Source organism: Zonotrichia albicollis, chromosome 1, assembly GCF_047830755.1.
Source record: "Zonotrichia albicollis isolate bZonAlb1 chromosome 1, bZonAlb1.hap1, whole genome shotgun sequence".
In the NCBI taxonomy this organism is placed as follows: domain Eukaryota; kingdom Metazoa; phylum Chordata; class Aves; order Passeriformes; family Passerellidae; genus Zonotrichia; species Zonotrichia albicollis.
Window position 1 is genome coordinate 64,696,480 of NC_133819.1, and position 18,207 is coordinate 64,714,686.

The 18,207-nt window shown below is 41.0% G+C and overlaps 1 protein-coding gene across 4 annotated transcripts in view; it reads right to left on the reverse strand.

Moving 5' to 3' along the window:
• RNF182 (ring finger protein 182) overlaps positions 1-18,171 on the reverse strand; it is a 37,004-nt gene extending 18,833 nt beyond the window's left edge. Inside the window, exons 1-2 of one of the 4 annotated variants that reach the window (XM_074543110.1) lie at positions 16,876-17,364; positions 1,557-2,871 (exon numbers count right to left, since the gene is read on the reverse strand). In XM_074543110.1, coding sequence (XP_074399211.1) covers positions 2,750-2,871; positions 16,876-17,344 — 591 coding nt within the window. In that variant the 5' untranslated portion in view covers positions 17,345-17,364 and the 3' untranslated portion in view covers positions 1,557-2,749. The other 3 variants (XM_005481760.4, XM_074543080.1, XM_074543099.1) reach the window with 3 other exon arrangements.
• Positions 18,172-18,207: the final 36 nt, after the last annotated feature.

Consider the following 18,207-nt stretch of genomic DNA (forward strand, 5'->3'; position numbering starts at 1 on the left):
TCAGCAGGGAGACATTAACTTTGACAGCAACATGTACTACCCTTTTACAACAGGCTTGCAGAAAAATTCCATTTGGCCTGATTTGTACACAATATGCAAAAAACAGCTACTGCATGCACACCCACCATTCTAGACACAGGTATGCAAAATAAAATTGCAGGCACTGAGAAAGCGGATGGGAGGAGGGAAAATAATTTGTGTCAAATGACAGGCAGAGCTTCGATTCTATTACTTTAAGGAATACAGGAATCATGTGAAACAAGAGCAGCTTTCAGTACTAGTCTGGTAGTATCTTTGTAGCTACTGAGGATGATCTGGGAGTGTCAGAGCTCCATAAATTGCTACACCACCATGTCAGAATTGCTGGAGTGTTCTCTGCTGGTGAGACTTGCTTAGCTCAGATTAATGCTTATAAAGTAATTAAACTTCTGGGGGACTGATATGAATTGCTCAGCTTTAGCATGCTATTTAGCAGTGAAATGTGCTATTTTTTTTACTCATTCTGAACTGTCAGTGACAGAGTTGAAGTGCTACTAGATGGAGTATTTCAAGCAAAGGGCAGAATCCTTATGGGCTGAGACTATATACAGTGCCCTTTGGGCTCGATAAGAGGAGCAGAAAGAAGCTGCAATTTATTCATAGGATGTATCAGAATCCAGTTAAGAATGCAGTGTATCTCCCTCCCATGTGTTTATGATAGAAATATACTGCCACAGCAGCAGATAATCCAATCAGGTCTAAATCGGATCAATAACACCCTGCAAAAAATCAGAAAATTTGCACTTAGGAAATGCGTTTCAGAAAGAGCTGCATAATTCTATTCTGGGACAAGGGCAGCCTGGACTTTACTAATTTTCCATCATTCAAAAGTTACACTGGTTAAGTCTCACAAACTCAATGAAGGGTATGAAACTGTCTTTTCTTTGAGCAGAGCTATAGCATTTTGATGTCATTTGCAACTACAGTGGTTGAAAGGTTAAACGAAATGAACGTTTGAAGTCTGCCAGCCAAGCATATTCAAAATACAAAGTGCATGAGAGGAAAGCATCGCTTCAGAAATTTTGGAAGTAATCAAGGCATATTCAGATTGTATATTAAACTAATTAAAAAAAACAAACCCCAATCAACACACAAAACAGAGAGAAGGTACCTAAAATGGGATTCTAAAGGTTTAAAAAGCAACACAGTCCACAGAGAGTCCTTACACTTTCCTATTAACCTACAAATTTAATTTAGTGTAAATTAATAACTGAGATCAGGTATTGGTATTTTTTAAACTGGTAATATTCAGTGGGGATTTTAGTTTTAAGTGTTTTGCAACATGTACTTCAAGACTAGAAAAAAGAACACTAACAGGTTATGAATGTCACTTAGTATAATAAAAATCCCAACATCATCACAGCAGCTCTTCAGCAAGTATTCCCAAGGATATCAGGTTTTCTATACAATATCACAAATAAGCAGCTTGGCTAAGCCTTATGGAGTAAAGTAGGAAATTAAAAACATTTCTTGCCTTCCGCTAAGTAAAAAAATATTTTTTTGATAGAAACATAACCAGGAACATTTTAAAAACACCAGATGTTTTAAATGACAGCTTTCTTTAAACTATTTTAAATAATGAATCTCCTCTGCTCTGCTTTCACTTAAGCAAGTGAATATAAGGCTTCTGAATGTTCCACTGTGTAAGTTTCTTTTCCAAAAAGTGATACTAGAAAGACATGCTAGGAAGTGAACTAATTAACTAGACATTAGGGGATAAGACATATTTCACTGTTTTTCATTTCCGGTGTGCTGAATGCATATAATCTGCAAAGACTGAAGATCTAGGAAAAAAAATCCTATATAGATGCATTAGCTATTCAAAAGCTAAGAAGCATTATCCTTTATTTATGCTATTACTTTTTCATGGAAAGCTCCATATTTGAAGCGCCAGGATAGCACACTGCTGTCTGTTAGCCTACTAAACCAAAGTTTATGAAAGTTAACAACTATTGCACTAGTTAGTAATCAGTGCAAAAGGCAGCATCCACTGTGAATCTGACTTTTTTACATCTCTGCAAACACCAGCCACATAATTTGCAGCAAGTTAAAATAGACCTTTTCCCTTGGGCTTGGTTTCTTGACAGAAAGAACTCTCCATGAAATTGATTAAAATCCAATTCTGCTCCAGAGTCAAATGATTACAATATTACTTGAGAGCCTCTGAGCTCATATTTGTCCTTCTCTGCTTCTGGAGGACTCTTTCAGAAAGTGCACCCAAAGAAAGTGCACCCTGAGGAGCATTTCCCAGTAATTGTGGTGGATATATTTTGCAACAGTGAGTACATCTACACTTTAAACTGCAGTGCAGAGTTGATATAACTGAGTGGGATTCATAGTGGAACCCACCTAGCCATAATAACATGTACTTCTGGATGAGCTAAATTAAACTGGCTTGTAAGAGAATCAGCCAGCCTCATGTACCATTTCCCACACTATGATCCTGTGCTAATATGCTGAGCTTTGTCTACAACCTGTGCCAATATATCTTGCCTATCTGTAAGTCATCACTGTAGAGTGCTAAGCTACAGAAGACTGCACTTTGAAATGCGATAGGAGATACCCTAAAGGACAGCAGAAGTTGTACCTTTCATGCTCAGATATGTCTGTTTGAACTGGATATCTGAGGATCAGTAACCATGGAAAATGGAGACTTTCATCTCTACTTACTAAAAAGTTTATGCAAATGTTGCTATTCACGCAATGTCTGTCAGTGCTCCTCCACACAGATACCTTCCAAAGTTCTTTCCTTCACATAAACACCTTGTGTATATGAAGTGACAAGACTTGCAGTAGAAGGTTTGAGAAACTTAATTTTCATGATTTTTCTCCCTGAAAAACAGGGAGAAAAATTATTTTTCTGAGTTTCTCCCAGGCACTCCGGCTTCTGAGTGGGCTTCACATAACATTACTATAAGGATAGATCATAAGACAGAGGTGGATTCGGGGAGAAGCAGCTGCTTCAATAGTGAATTTTATGTTAAGTATACTCACTAGACCGTGCCCATTTTGTTTTATTAATGAATCATTCCTTGTCCACAGCAAAAGGTGATAGTATATCATACTGTCTATGCTCAAATCTCTAGCTTTCAAGGATCCCACTGAATTCTGTAAAATCCAAAGCTGTAAAATTCTGTAAAATATCCTACAGCAATAAAAGCATTCTCTCCTTTTTTGTCAGTGTGGTCACAAGTCTTTTGGTAAGAAAAATGGCAACACAGCCTATGGATAATTCATTAGACAAAAAACCTCTTGTGTAAATCCAGAGCGATTCAACCAAACAAGCTGCAATGCTTATAAATATGTCAACAAAGCACATTGGCTTCTCTTAAAAATCCCTTGTTTGAGATAAAAAGTAGTTTTCCTCTTGCTTTCCTTATGGTAGCCTGTAGCTCTAAAGATCTGCTAAGAAAAACTTTACTTGAGGGATTTGTTTGTCAAAACTTGTCACTGAGTTTACCTTGTAAAATGACAGCAGGAATTAAATTTTGGATGCAAACAATTTCTTAGGATGCACGTGCAAGCCTCTCTCAGGCAGAATGCTTATTTATTGGGTAACAGGGAGAAGGCTGGTAGAATTAAACTACTACTGTTTGCTTTTCTAATTGCTATTTCATAGGATACCTTTTTGATGTTTCTAAAATTTGTTACTGCCTCATTTATTCAGTTCCTAAATCTGTAATCCCTGCTAAGGCAGAAGTCATACTGAATTGACTAGAAAACTGACACAAACAACCATCAATTTCTCCTTGGCTCTGCTACCAAAAAGGAAAATAAATTTAATTGTCACATTATTAAATCTTGGAAACAACTGTGCTTCATAATATAGAACTCCACGCAGGGAACATCATCAGTAAACAACTATGATGGCATCTAGTCATTCATAAAAACCACAGGATACTGTTCCCTTCCCCAAAAAGATAAAGTCCTTTTAATACACTGGGTTATGCAGAAAGGAGCAGACAAGATCTCAAGGACACTGTTTATGAATACACGAATTGTGGCAGCCCATTGGCAGGATATCAAGTCTGAAGGACTCACTGATTGAACATTATGTGAATGAAGTATTTGATGCACTCACACAGACTCAGCATCACGTCCAAAGGAGACACTGCAGCCTCAGATGTGTCTCATATTCTGTGAACACACCAGGTGGAACCACTGGCTTATTACAGCAGTGGTTATGAAAGAAGATCCCACTCACCATCCACAGCAATCCTTAACCATTTCACACAGTAAGATTTTAACTCAACTACTCAAGAGAAACTAACTAAAGCACTACGCATTAGCCTTCAAAGCCTAGAAGGCATCTTACAGCAACACCTTAATAACCACATCATTAAGGACAAGATCTAAATGGAGCAAAAAAGGACCTTCAAAGTAAATGCTCACTATCTTTCTCTCTTACACTTGTGCAAAGCCACCGGGCTCAATCACATTGAGCTACTTTTGTAGCCTGAATGCAACTGATCACAGAACACAATTTATAAGATCGTTACCTGAAAGTCTTGGGATCCATACAGAGGAGAGTAGTGAATCAGAGAAAAGAGATTAGCAGTATGGTGACTTGGAGAGACTTTGCTGTAGGGAGTGGACAGAGAGAGCTAAGTGCAAGAGAAGAAAATTTAGGAAAAAGCTTTCTATATCAGCATGCTAAGGAAACACATCTGGAAGCATGTACAGGGGGAGAGGGACTGAGTGGAATAAAACCAAGTTTGATACACAAGGTGAATCTGGGGGGGATTTCAAAGAAACAGAATTATACACTTTAGGAAAATGGCCAAAAAAAGACACAAGGAGGTTAGGGGGGAAGGGAAGCAATGGAAGTGTCAAGTCAGCTAGGAAAGGTTACAAGGTGTACGTTCCAAGTGACAGGAATCAAATTTTAAAAGTTTTAAGGCACAGAGAGTGGTGAGAGGTGAGGAAAATGTGTGTTATACAAGAACACATGATACAGTAGTAATCTGAATATGAAAAGAAATTGAGTAATAAAATATACCTTCTGCTGCCCACCACACTGATGAGAATGAATGGGGATAAATAGCAATAGACTGATAGAACACAAAGGTATTTGGGATCAAATTGTACCACTCATTTTGATACTGAAAATACCAGTAAAATAGCTACAGTGAAATAGCAAAGTTCAGGAGAAAGCTGTTTTATTTAGTTGCACATTTACTCCTTGAATTTTCAGACCACCACCATGAGGAATGGCTCGATTCATTTACAGAGAATTCTACTAAGGGTAAAGGCTGGTGGGGTTCACAGAAGATCCTTCAGTGTTTTTAAAGAAACTGTATTTTGTCAGACAAGTAGCAAACCAAAAGCACAACTCCTGGCCTGTGCTAGAGTTGACAGATGTGTCTGATTTTGAGTAACAAGCCTTCATTCTGTATGTCCAACAATATTGCAGCAGAGCTGAATGAGAGAGATTACTTGTGGCTCCAGCCTCACACAATCAGCTTAGCACCATAAAGAATGCGACAAGATGAGGTCTGCAAATTGCACAGTTCAGTCTGGGCACTGTATTTTTTTTTAAAGTGGATACATAACCCTCATTGTTTGTGATTGATCCTGTCTCAGCCAACAACTGAGATGGCACTTCAACCCCAAGTCCCTGAAGTTCAGAGGTTTACAGCCTTCTGATCAGAAAGATACACTGAATGAATTTTTTTCTAGTGCAAGATTATTTCAAACTAATTTTATGCTCAGAAATTCCTTTTTTTTTTTTTTTTTTGTGCCTAGGTCACTTAAAACCATTTTTAAAAAACAAAGCATGGGTAGTTCAAACCAGTGAAGATAAAAGTGTAAGATTTAAGAAATGACCATAATTGTATTATACTAATCTTATGACCTAAGCAGTGAAGTTCATGGAACATACTGCTACTTTCAAGTGACAGAATTACAGAACAATTTACATTGGAAGGAACCTCTGGAAATCATCTGGTTTGAACCTCACATCCTGAAAAGTCCAGAAGACAACATTGCAGTACTGTGTACCAAGAACTTAGAAGAGCTCAGTGTGAAATCTTACAGAATGGGAGGGTGCTGATCACACACCAAACCACACACTCACAAAGCACCCAGACAGAGGTAACCAAAAGTCTGTTCAGCATTGATAATGGAGAAACAATGGTACCAATGATACCATTGATAATGGAGTGACGTGGTGAACAGGACACGCCTCATCCTCATTTTTATGTTGGCAAACACGTGCTGCTGCTGGATGTGCGTTTCTGTTGTCTTCAGACAACAGCAAACAATCTATTCTTCCCACCCACTTCTGTGAATCATCAGGCTTTACTCACTGTCTCCTGAAGTGGGTGTCCTTGGAAGGCCACTGAGATGTGGCTGTTATCTCCATCTGGGGGCCATCCTCGCCATCCTTCTCCCATGGTCACTTTGGGGCACCTACACCCCTTCAATCCCATTCTCACCAAGGTGCCCACTACAATTCTCAGCAAAAGCAGAGACAGGTCTGAAGGTCCATTTGAGCATTATGAACCCTCCTGATGCTGGAGGGTTCACAAAGCCCCCGGGCACTGACTCTCAGTGAGGAATGTAGTTTTATTTCAACCACCCATGAACTGCACTACCAAATAAAGACAAAATTTATATGTATACATTTAAACAGGAACATTCACATTTCCAGGTATTTTTCTTTATAATATATTTCGTCTTTGATTATTCTGATTTTCAAAAGCAGGTCTAACACACACTGCATTTTCCAGCAAGTATTACAAAGGAGGGAGAGTGTTGCTTTACACACTATGCTTCCACACTTATTAATCCATTACTATATATTCAGTAAAATGCATAGATAAAAGCTGAAATTGCAATTTTCACACTTAAAATGAGCACTAGTATCTCTTAATAAAAGAAACCACATCAGATAGAATATTGTTGCTAGTGATGCTGTTCAACTGGAAAAAACACTGCATTTCTGAAAATGAAAAAAGAGAAAATAAAAGAAGTGGGAAAAAAAAGAAAGTGGAAATCCAAGGCCAGGTTGGATGGGGCTTTGAACGACCTGGTCTAGTGGACAATGTCCCTGACCTTGGCAGGAGGGTTGGAACTAGATGATCTCTGAAGTTTCCTCCAAACCAAAACATTCTATGATTTCATGAAAAGTAGCTCAATATATTTCTTTAAACATTACATAAATAGATTAATTCTTTAATCTACACATATACAATATAGAATACATTGTACATATACGATATGTATGTGCACAATAATGTTTAGCTGGATAATTTTATCTGATATTTGAAGACAGTAATTCAGTCATAGCTGTCCTCTACTTGAAAGGAAGTGACACACAAATACAAACACAGACATTCCCCGCCTTTAAGCCCACTTAAATACAAGATGTCTCTATTGAAAAGTTGATTCAAGACTGAAGAAAAGAAAGATTTAATAGAATTATCAGGGAGTTACTTAAATAAAAGAGAAGCTTTGTTTAAACAATTTAAAGCTGGGGCACAATGGCATTATCACAATGCCGAGTATTAATTATTATGTTTGCTCTTTCCAGCCTGTCACAATGATGAACAATAATGATAGCACAATGTGAGATATTCACCATTTAGCTAATTCACACAGTCTAGGCAGGGGATCAAATAAGTTTCTATACTGTCTATTCCTTAACAATGGCCCTCTTTGGTTCCAGTGTAACTGAAAGAAACCCAAAAATTGGTGTGACCTGTGCATATCTTCCTTGTCATATCCCAGTGCCTAAAAGCCAGCTGCAGGAACACAACTTCAGTCTTTCCAGTGCAGCTGGCACTCTGGAGAGGCACAGCAGAGAACTAGGACTCAGTTCCCTTTCTCTAGACTCACAGCAGACAGAAAAATCAGAGAAAAAAAAAATAAACCAAGTTTCATGGACATCTGGAGCTGTATGCAAGATGCGAGCTTTGTCAAGTGTCCTCCCTGGAACCAGTGGGTTGAGCTGAACAGACCCCCAATATTTACCCACTTCCTATCAACATAATTCCCTGTGGTTTCCCCATTATCACTTTGCTCATCAGTGAATGTATGATGCTTGCTGTTTGCTGCCTAGCACACTGCATTTCTTTTTGCAAATGGATGAATAACCATTCATATCTCTGACTAGAGTCTTTCTTTTGCTAGAGATATGCAACTGGATTTGTGTGAGGCAGCTGCTCAGTATTTGTGTGTGGTCTGAGCGGTCCAGTATGTCATGGTGGACAGGTGACGTCAGTTCTGGAGCTGGCAGCACAGGAACTGGGCCACTGCTTAGTGCTATGAATGCTGATGAAATTGCCTTCCCAAGATTTGTTTCTTCTCTCAGAACAATAATGTCTTGCAATATATGGGTTCCGTTTGATTTTTTCTTTTTTCAGGCTTTGCCCATTGTCTGAGCGCTCTGCACGCCTTCAGTGTATTCTCTAGAAAATTTGATACAAGCATTGCAGTGTGTCTGGTAGTGCAAAATTAGGTATTTTAACAGGCATACTGCCAGAGCAGAAATTTCTTCTCGTAAACATGCCAGTGCAGAAATTCCACTTGTAATTAATATTTCTTCCTGGAAGACCCCTATCACCCATCTTCCTCACCATAAAAAAGCACAAGACAAAACAAACAAAAACCCCCGCAAAACACATCAAACCACTCCAATCCATTGAGACTCAAAACTGATGCCAAATACTATTATCTCCTTCTTTGGAATTTTCTGACATACCCTACTTGTTGCACTGTCATCTGTTTAGGCACTATATTTTGCGCAGCAAAATCTGTGTTACTGTGTCTTGTTCACGAAAGCTACTGCTAATATTTTAACAGCAAATAATGAACCCAATCCATCAGCTATGTGCATTGCTATAACACACACATACGCATTTGAATTTTAAATTTTATGAATATACAAACATAAAAGCAAGTGTTCATTGAAGTTGACCCGTATCAACTCTCCGAACATTCCCAGACAAAAGCAACTCTTCAAACAGGATCAAAGGAGCTCTGGACCAGCAGGAATGGAGTGATATGAGCTTTACTTTTCAATACAGACAGCCACGTGCTGATCATTGTATATATTTTATTTCCCAGTATTTACTATTTCTCATAGCTTTGTTTCATGCCTCTTTTTAATCTTTATCTGTGCTTCAGTTGACGCAGCTAACGCAAGAGCAACAAAATAAAACACAAAGGGTAACTCTTTGAAACAAAAAAAACCTCTTTAAAAAGAGATCTTAACTCTTTCAAAAAACAAGATCTTTAACTCTTTAAAAAAAATCTGTTTCAATGAGGCTGGCTCTTTTGCACACAGACAGATAAGACTGTAAGCAAAATAAAAGAGGGAAAAAGCTAAACATTAAGATATAACACTGTTAATGAAAGAAATGCAGAGTAAAACAGTAAAAAGGAGGAGGCATCAAGTATGCAGCAGGATTGTTTATTACAAGTTCCTATTTTACAGTGAGTGGATAGATAATTCTGGTTTGGACACCTGCATAGAATTATGTCCACAGTTGCACTTTACTGATCATACTGTGTGAAATTGTTTCTCTTCCTTGAGCAAAAGGCAGACAAAAGGTAACAGGGATGAATGTGTTTGTAAAGTAATCTGCATCACTGGATGCAGAAAATTTCCACACCTGTATCTATGATGTCAATTTATACCCTTGGTCTGTCTGGCAAATATAAATATACATGTCCATATATGCATAATTTAAAATACTCTAGCTGTCTTGAGAAGATACCAAGTATAAATGTGTGTGCATGCGAGTGTGTGTGTGTGCTAGAACTAGAGAAAAGCTGTTTCTCTCTCAAGATACCTACAGAATTTCCAATGCACGCACATGCAATATATGAGCTATCTGTAAAATGACAAACAGTGAGTGAAGCATCCTGTTAATGTTATTAAACTGAAAATTAATTATAAGACTGGTACAACTGACATTTCTCTTCATGAATAATTTTACTTTACTGAAACAGAAAATAGGCAGGCCACTTAATTTTTAAAAGGGCATAAAGTTCAGAAGGCTGTTCAATCTATTCTTAGCCATACCTGAATACCAAAACTGCACTCTAAATGAGCCACCCCAGAAAGTTTCTTTCTATGCAGTTTTTTTTGCCATTCCTCCCTCCTCTTAGTCCCAAAGTCAATGAGAATTCATATTTTAATAAATCTGTGTCAATATGCATTAGTGAAACCTTACATTTACACTGATGAACACACAGAGAACTGTCCTTAGAGTCTAAAAACCATACCTCAACATGAAGCAGATGTGTTGGCCATGTTACAATAAATTCATAAAAAGAATCTTCTTAAATGCTGCCATTAGCACAGCACACTACTTTGGAACAAGCTGTCTTGGGAGGTATACCAGGGGAAGGAAGGGCGATACCACTGCACCCAGTGCTTCTCCATTCCAGGCTAACAAAATGCTTTTAACTTGCCTGTCAGGTGGCATAGCTGGGCCAAGCAGTCGTGTAAGAAAGTTTCATTAATCCTTAAGAAACAAATAACACAAAATTTACTGGAAACTCGGCTCACTTGGGATTTTTGTGGGATTTATCAATATGCAGTATTACTTCACCTTCATATCATCCGCACACACATCATTTGTTTTCAGTTCTGACTTGCGCTTTTCTAGTCTTGTAAGAACTGTTTCTCTATTTCCCCATCCAAAAAAACCCCCAAAAAACCAAAAAAAAGCATCCTTCTATCCTTCTTCAGATCCCTACCAGAGCACATGTACAATCTCTGTACGCTTAAGTTCCACTGATAGTAGATGTATGGTTAAGTGTGATCCTATTGTCTTAAGAGGATACTTTATATTCTAGGATATGATTTTGCTAAATACAACAATTAAACCAGAAGTGTGGTGCCTCAGAAAGCATTTTGGTGAGCTTCCAGGGACTTACCTGCCAGCTGCCAAGCTGGCTTAGAGCTCTAGGCTCAATCTATTCACCTATCCATCACCAAAGGGTCTGAATGACTGATAACAAAAACAGATGATTCATTGTTGGTATGCTTTCAGTTCTCTCTTTGCCCTATGGAAGACATGGCATTTTAATATTAAGGCTGATATTTCAGGCTAAGACAAATTTACAATATAAAGAGAGCAGTTTTTATATTACTGGATAGATACTTGTTCCTAATTTTTAGAACACAGAGAGGGCCAGAAATTAATTTTTTCATTGTTAACTCGTCTTTAAATGAGCAGGTACCCATGCCCATCACCCTGAGTGTAAATACTGTCCCAAGATGCTTTCCCTTTTTGGTCTTTTTAGATAGATCTGACTAGTAAGATAATATTAAATTTCCATTTACTTAACAAGTGTTATTCAAGGTGTTGACCTTGAATTTAATAGCACAAACATCAGGGACTTATCTCAGAGGCCCATTAGAAGGAAAAGATGACTTTAGGTCTGCTGTGGTGATGGCAGAGAAGAAAGGAGAAATACATTAGAATCTGGAAAAGCATAGAGAGCACTTCCCCCTAACAACTTTGCTCAAGTGATACAAATAAAATGAGGCATGAATACACAAAAAAAGCTCTTCTCTTTAACATTTAAGTACTTGCTAGCTGCATTACAAGTGTATGAGATTACTGTAGAAAAAGCTTTGGCTATTCAGGTAAGCTGCATACCTAATTCACACTGTGAATAAAGAATCACAGTTTTGGTTGGAATGCACCTTTAAAGGTCATCTAGCCCAACCCCCCTGCAATGAGCAGAGACATAGAGAAGCCACAGAGACAAATGATCAGAGTGTGAGATCTTTGCAACATGAATTCAGCAACATGAGAGGGAAACACAGCTGAGACACCTTTACCTTTTTGGCTGTGGTGTGAGTCAAACTAAGGTATTTTGCACGGTGACAATGTTCACAATCTTTATAGGATTATGAGCAGTTTGGACAGTTTCTCACAGGAACAGTGAGACAGTCACAAAAAAAAAATATTCAGGAGCTGAATAAATCTCCTTCAAAGGAAAGCTTAAAAGAGCTCAATCTGTTTAGTTTGTCAGAGAATGAGAGGCAACTTGATAACAGGAATAAGCATCAGCTACAAAAGTGCTCTTTGATTCAGTGGACACAGTAAAATATCTGTAATATACTGAAAGAAAACTCAAGTACTAGAGTATTACAAAACATCAGCATTGCACTGAATATATATTTTACAATACAGTTTTAGTCATAAAATAACTCATCATTTTCTTCCACAGGAAGCTTCACTGAGTTTGCAGTATAGTCAGCAGTTATTTAGTTAGATTTTTTTGGTCTATTCTCATTGTATAATTTGTTGCCTTGCAATTCACTCATTGTACCATTTGAACCTCACACCAAACACAGCACTGTTTATTTTTTTAACTTTCATTTAGCTGTCACTTTAACAGCATAGAAGTGTAATTCAGTGAACTGAAAGATACAGGAACATAAAAGCCCTCATTACACACACGTTACACAACACTCCACCTGGTAATTCAAACACTACTCAAAATTTCTGCTTAAGATATTTATAAAATTCTAGCTAAATAAATGAAATATTTTCAGTATTGGTAGAAACACTAGTAAGCCTTTTAAAGCTTTTTTTGAGAATTACTTGTAGGAATTGTTTAAAGAGTGGAAAGGCAGTATCAGCTTGAGTTTTGAGCATGTTGGTTTTTAACAGAGAATACTTCTGTGGAAGTATTCTGTGGAAATACTCCAGGCCTCCCCATCATGTATTGAGAGGCAAATGGTATCTGCAGGTTCTTGGTAAACACCTGCAGTGTAGCTCCTCAGTGGTCAAGCCATACCTCCACATAAAGCTATTCCACAGCAGCAGCTTCAAGGTCAGATGCTTTTTCAAGCAGAGTCTGATCAGGTGAGTCACCAAGGGGGGAATATTTTCTTTCTGTTCACAGGAGAACATCTCCTGCCTGAGTACAGACTGGCTATCCATCTGAAATGGGAGTTTTCTTTCTTTGCCATGCGCTGCCTGCCAAGATCAGTTCCCCTGCCTGGAACAACACCTGCCCTGAAACTATTATGGAAAGGTTTGGGTTTCCTTACCAACACCTTCTGCCGTGGACATTGCCAGCACAGCCTTGAAGGCTTACAAAGGGGGGACCTAAAAGAAGTCTTCAGCCTGAGCTGGGCCATCTGCATGGAGGAACTGATAAACACAGTCTAACACCAGATTTCCCTGTCCCAGTCTGAGTCACGTCTCAACCAGACTCCTCATCCCAGCCCCAGATAACTCTCCCACCATGCCTGTTGACTCCAGGGCCAAGTCTGCATCATGGGCTGCACATCAGCCCCCTCCTTCTTCCTCACTACAGCCCCACACACCATCAGGTTTCCTTACAGTTATTCTCAAAACCAGATTGTCACACTGCTCTCTTTTCTACAAGGCCACCTTTCTGCAATAACTTGAGCAATTCCAAGTTGAAGTAGAAAAGCTAAGCGATGAGACAGTCTGTCCCTATTCCTTTCTCCAATTTCTGAACCACCACTAGTGGTGGAAATCTTTATAGATGTTACTTTCAAAATGCAATATATACAAAACACTCGTGAACCTGAGTCTTTCAGTGAAACACAGCTTTGTAACACTTTGGCTAAATTTCTTGGAAATAGCAAGAGAGATCAGACAGAACATAAATGGATTTCAGGTCTCTGCTCAATGCTTTAGAGATGGTGGAACATCTCAGCTTTTCATGCTATCTGGACTAAACTTAAAGTGCTGCTGAGTTATTTCAACTTCTACTGAAGTGTCCACTCATTGGAAAAAATAAAACAGGAAAAGGAATAGTGTTGAATTACTGCATTTAATGTGCCTAAAATGCTGTGCTGCATCATCTCTGCAGGAAAAAACATTCTGAATGAAACATACAGGATTTGGTTTTAAAAAGTGTAGAGCTGTAGTAGGTTAAAAGCTGCACATCTTGTACTTCTCGATTTGTCTTTGCAAATGAATTTTAAACCTAAGGTACATTTTGAAGAAGCCTGAGCTCTTTGCAGCTTATCACAGCATTTTCACACTCACAGATGTTTCGTTTTTACTAGAAAGTCACAATTATCTTCTGTTACAGCGTGATACATAAGGTACACATCTGGTCATACTATATTACTGTCAGAACAGTAGTTTATATTGGACAGGCACTGCTTCAGCACACAATGTGTGCAAAGGCCACAGGAGAATTTCCTGAGCTTTCCTCTCCAAGGATCCCTAGTACTCCTTAGCAACCTTGCTGGGAGGACTGAAATCACAGCCTCCAGGCAGCAGGTGATAAGTGTCCCTGCACACTTGAAAGGGCTGCTGGCTACAGCAAGCACATATACATCTCTCCAGAAAAAATATTTAACAGCAAGTCATCAAATTAGGATATAGATAAAAATATTAAGACTGAACACAGCAAGAGGAATAGTGGCAAGCAGACTCCTGCAGTGGCCTTATACCAAGGCACAGAGCGCACAGCCTTAGATGATGCTTTTCAAGAAAATTTGACAACAGGCTTCCTATAAAGCTAGTCTAGACTGAGGAGCACCAGAAAGGTGTGAAATGACAGTCTGAGGGACTGTGATCTAATGGCTTGAACTGTTGACCACTATGCCCTTATACATGTCAGGCTATTTTATGGGGTGTATTATCTGTACTGAACTACTGCATTCTTTCCTGGTACTGCCTCAACTACTACATTTTTTCCACTGATAAATATTGTCTAGTGGAGTTTGCAATTGTTCCACAAGGAACAATTTTGGGACTGAAATGTCACAAGGCAGCAAAACCATAAATATTTTGCTTATCCCTTTCACTTTTAAGGCAAGATATCGAGTTCTGATGCTTCTCATTCTCTGCCGTGCAGTTATGGGGGTAGAAGTGTCCAGGTCCTTATTATGCACAGCTGACCTTTTATTTCCTGCAAGTGCATTCAATTTCAGGTAGTCCACAGTATGGTCTTGAAATGCTATATTCTATCATGCTAAACTAATCTGAGGTCTACATTTTTACACATTTTATGAACTCAAGAGTTTGCTTTCCAGTGCTGCATGAAAAACAGAGGTCATTCAGAAGGTTATAACTCAGCAAAACAACTGTTGTGACACTGTTGAAAGAAGAGAAGGACAACCACTTATAAACACTGGGCAAAACACTGCAATCAACATATCTAAGAAATTACACTCTTTTCTTTTTTTTTTTTTGTGACTAATGTTTCTAAAAAAAACCCTAGAATTCCAGTCACATATTATTATGATAATACTGATTTGAATGTTATATTGAGGAAAGTTTAAACTTGATCAACACTCATTTAAAACTTCATTTTATTTATACATCTCTTGCAAGACAAGTCTGTCTCCATTTTCTTTTCTACTTGTATTCATGATTTCTGATGAACTGTATCTTCTCTTTCCACTGTTTTCACATCATTTACCTAATGGTACAGGTAGCTCCACTTTTCACTCATCATTTCATTTATACACTTCTCTAACTTCTTCCAGTCAATTCTTTGCCTTTGAGGTTTGATACCCTGATATTACATTATGTATAGTGTTTTCAATCTCAAATAATCTGATATTTACATTACATGTTACTTAAAATGTCAGTTCTTGTCCACCTACTCAATAACTATGTCCTCAGCCACCGTGTCCTCATCTCATGTACTATTTCCCTTTTTCCCCTTGTTCACAGCCAGGAAGATTCCCATCTTGAAAGTGCTGCTGGCTGCATACATGTCACAGCACAATTCTGCTTCGGCCCAGGATCTCTTTTATTTCCTAAATCACTCAGCAATGAACAACGACTGCTCCCCAGGACCTCATCATGCGGGGTCAACCTTCTCTCATCATCAGGAAGTTCCTTTGAATTTTAAACTTCTGCAGAAACCCGTGTCTATTCACACAGCCACTACCATTCGGATGTTATCGATTACAGTCACCACAAGCACAGCTCAGGCTAATGACCTGCTAATGACCTTCCCATCCACTCTGACATTGGTATCGCAGGAGGTGAAGACGCTTGTTCGTGCCTAACCTTGGCCGCCCGAGACAAGCAAACGCTTGTCACCTCTACCATCTCAGCCTTCTGACTCGGAAAGCTACAGACTCATTTTACCTAAAACCTTCCCGTACACTTACTCGTAAAAACAAGCAGTAATTGTCTTGTTTACTCCACAACACCAACCCTTTACATCTTTGTTGTTTTGTTTTTTTTTTTTTTAAACTCAGTAGCGCATTTTAAGCCTATTACCCTATTCATCATTACTTTATAAACCTGAAGAAACGAAACTCCGTAACCCCCAAATTTCCGGGGGGGGATCATATTTTTTACAACACCACCACCACCAACAGCAGCGAAATTATCAGTATTACTACGAAGGGGTAACCGTAAGGACGAGGAGCAGCGCTGTCCCCGGCGGAGAGGGGCGAGCCGAGCCGAGCACACCAGTTGCCACCCGGGGCGCGGAGCCCGCCCGTGCCGGCGCCTCCCCGGCGGGCAGGGAGTACCGGGGGCGGGCAGGGGGTACCCGGGGCAGGCAGGGGGTACCGGGGGCAAGCGGGGGGTACCCGGGGACAGCCGGGGGGTACCGGGGACAGCCGGGGGGTACCGGGGGCAGGCAGGGGGAACGCGGGGACAGGCAGGGGGTACCCGGGGGCAGCTGCCCCGTCCCGGTGCCCGCGGCAAGGCGCACCCGGGGCGCACCTGCGGCAGCCCCTCCCGCTGTCCCTCGGCTGCCACAGGCGCCAGCGCACGGAAGGACGGACGGACGGACGTGGCCCCCTTTCCCCACGGCCGCTGGACCCGCGGGGAGCCGCTGTCCCTCGTGCAGCCGCCCCCCGGCGGCAGCAGCGCCCGGCGGGCCGGGGCGGGCACCCTCGCTCCGTACCTGTCGGGTGTCCTCGGCAGCGGCAGCGCTTCCCCCCGCAGCCCCGGCGCGGAGCCCCGGCCGGCTTTGTTACTACTCGGAAGAGCCGCGGCTCAGCGCCGTCGCTATAGAAACTGGCTGCGCCTCGGAGAGACACCGGCGAGTGGCGGGAGGGAGGCGGGAGCCGGGAGCCGGGCGGAGGTGTGGGGCGAGGAGCGAGCCGTTCATTCAGGAATATCCTGGCCTTTTCCTCCTCCTCCTCCGCCGGCAGCCGGCCCCCGGCACCGCCCAGCCCGGCCGGAGGTTGGGAGGGCGCCTCGCCGCCCTCACCTCGGCTGCATTCTCGGACTGGGATGTGGTTTCTCGGTTCAGAGCATCCCCGTGCCGGCTCTCCGCCTCCTCTGGGAGACTTGTCCCCAAAACACACGCAGAGGTACACTCTCACTCCGAGAAGGGATCCCACGGCAGCAGGGGCCCAGGGAACACCCATGACACGAAATAACCATGGGAGCTCACCTGCACTCTCGCTGCTGCCCTCCTGCCCTTGCAGTTTGGTCCCAGAACAACACCACAAAAACCCCACAAAGTCCGGACCAAATTTTTAACAACAATTTTTCATTTCGTGAAAGTGGTTTAGCTCCACATCCTCAGGTGATGAACTCCTTTTGTGTGGGAACTTGCTTCTGGGACCCCTCTGGACAGCGGCTCAAGATCCAAGGGTGCCACGGGGTTTTTCTGCAGAGCATTCAGTATTATGCAGCAGGCCCTAAGGGCTGAGGAGCTGAAGCACTTGTCCTGTGTGCTGCGAACAGGAAGGGAAGCATGGCTGATTGGAAGGAAGAGGAGGGAAAGGCTGAAAATGAATTAGGGTAAAGTAGCCCGGTATGTGGGGGGCATCGTTGTGTCCTGACGTGTTTGAGATTTAGGGTTATCCTGAGTCTGGGGAGTGGCATGTTTTCCTACAGCAACAGCCTATGGTGCGTCAGGGACGCCCATCTTCACATCCTTCTCCCTGCTTGACATGACTGACAAAAGCTGAGGCAGTTCCTCCGTTCTTCCTCCTTTCCTCCTCCTGCACTGAAGGCTCAGCGGTATCAGCTTGTTGGATCTATCCTCTCCTAATTTCTCTGCTTGAAACATTCTTATTCTCTCAATAGTAGTAAAGTTGACAAAACATCCTTCGAAGCGCAAGATGGATCTTCTCTTTTTTCTTTCCCTGGTTTATATGGATTAAATTGGACTTTCCGAGTTTGCCACGCAGAAGAAGCCTAACATGCAAGGAGCAACTTGGAGGCTGCATTATCCATCTCAGCTACTGCCAAGCTACAGGGGATGACTATTAAGTATCCGCTC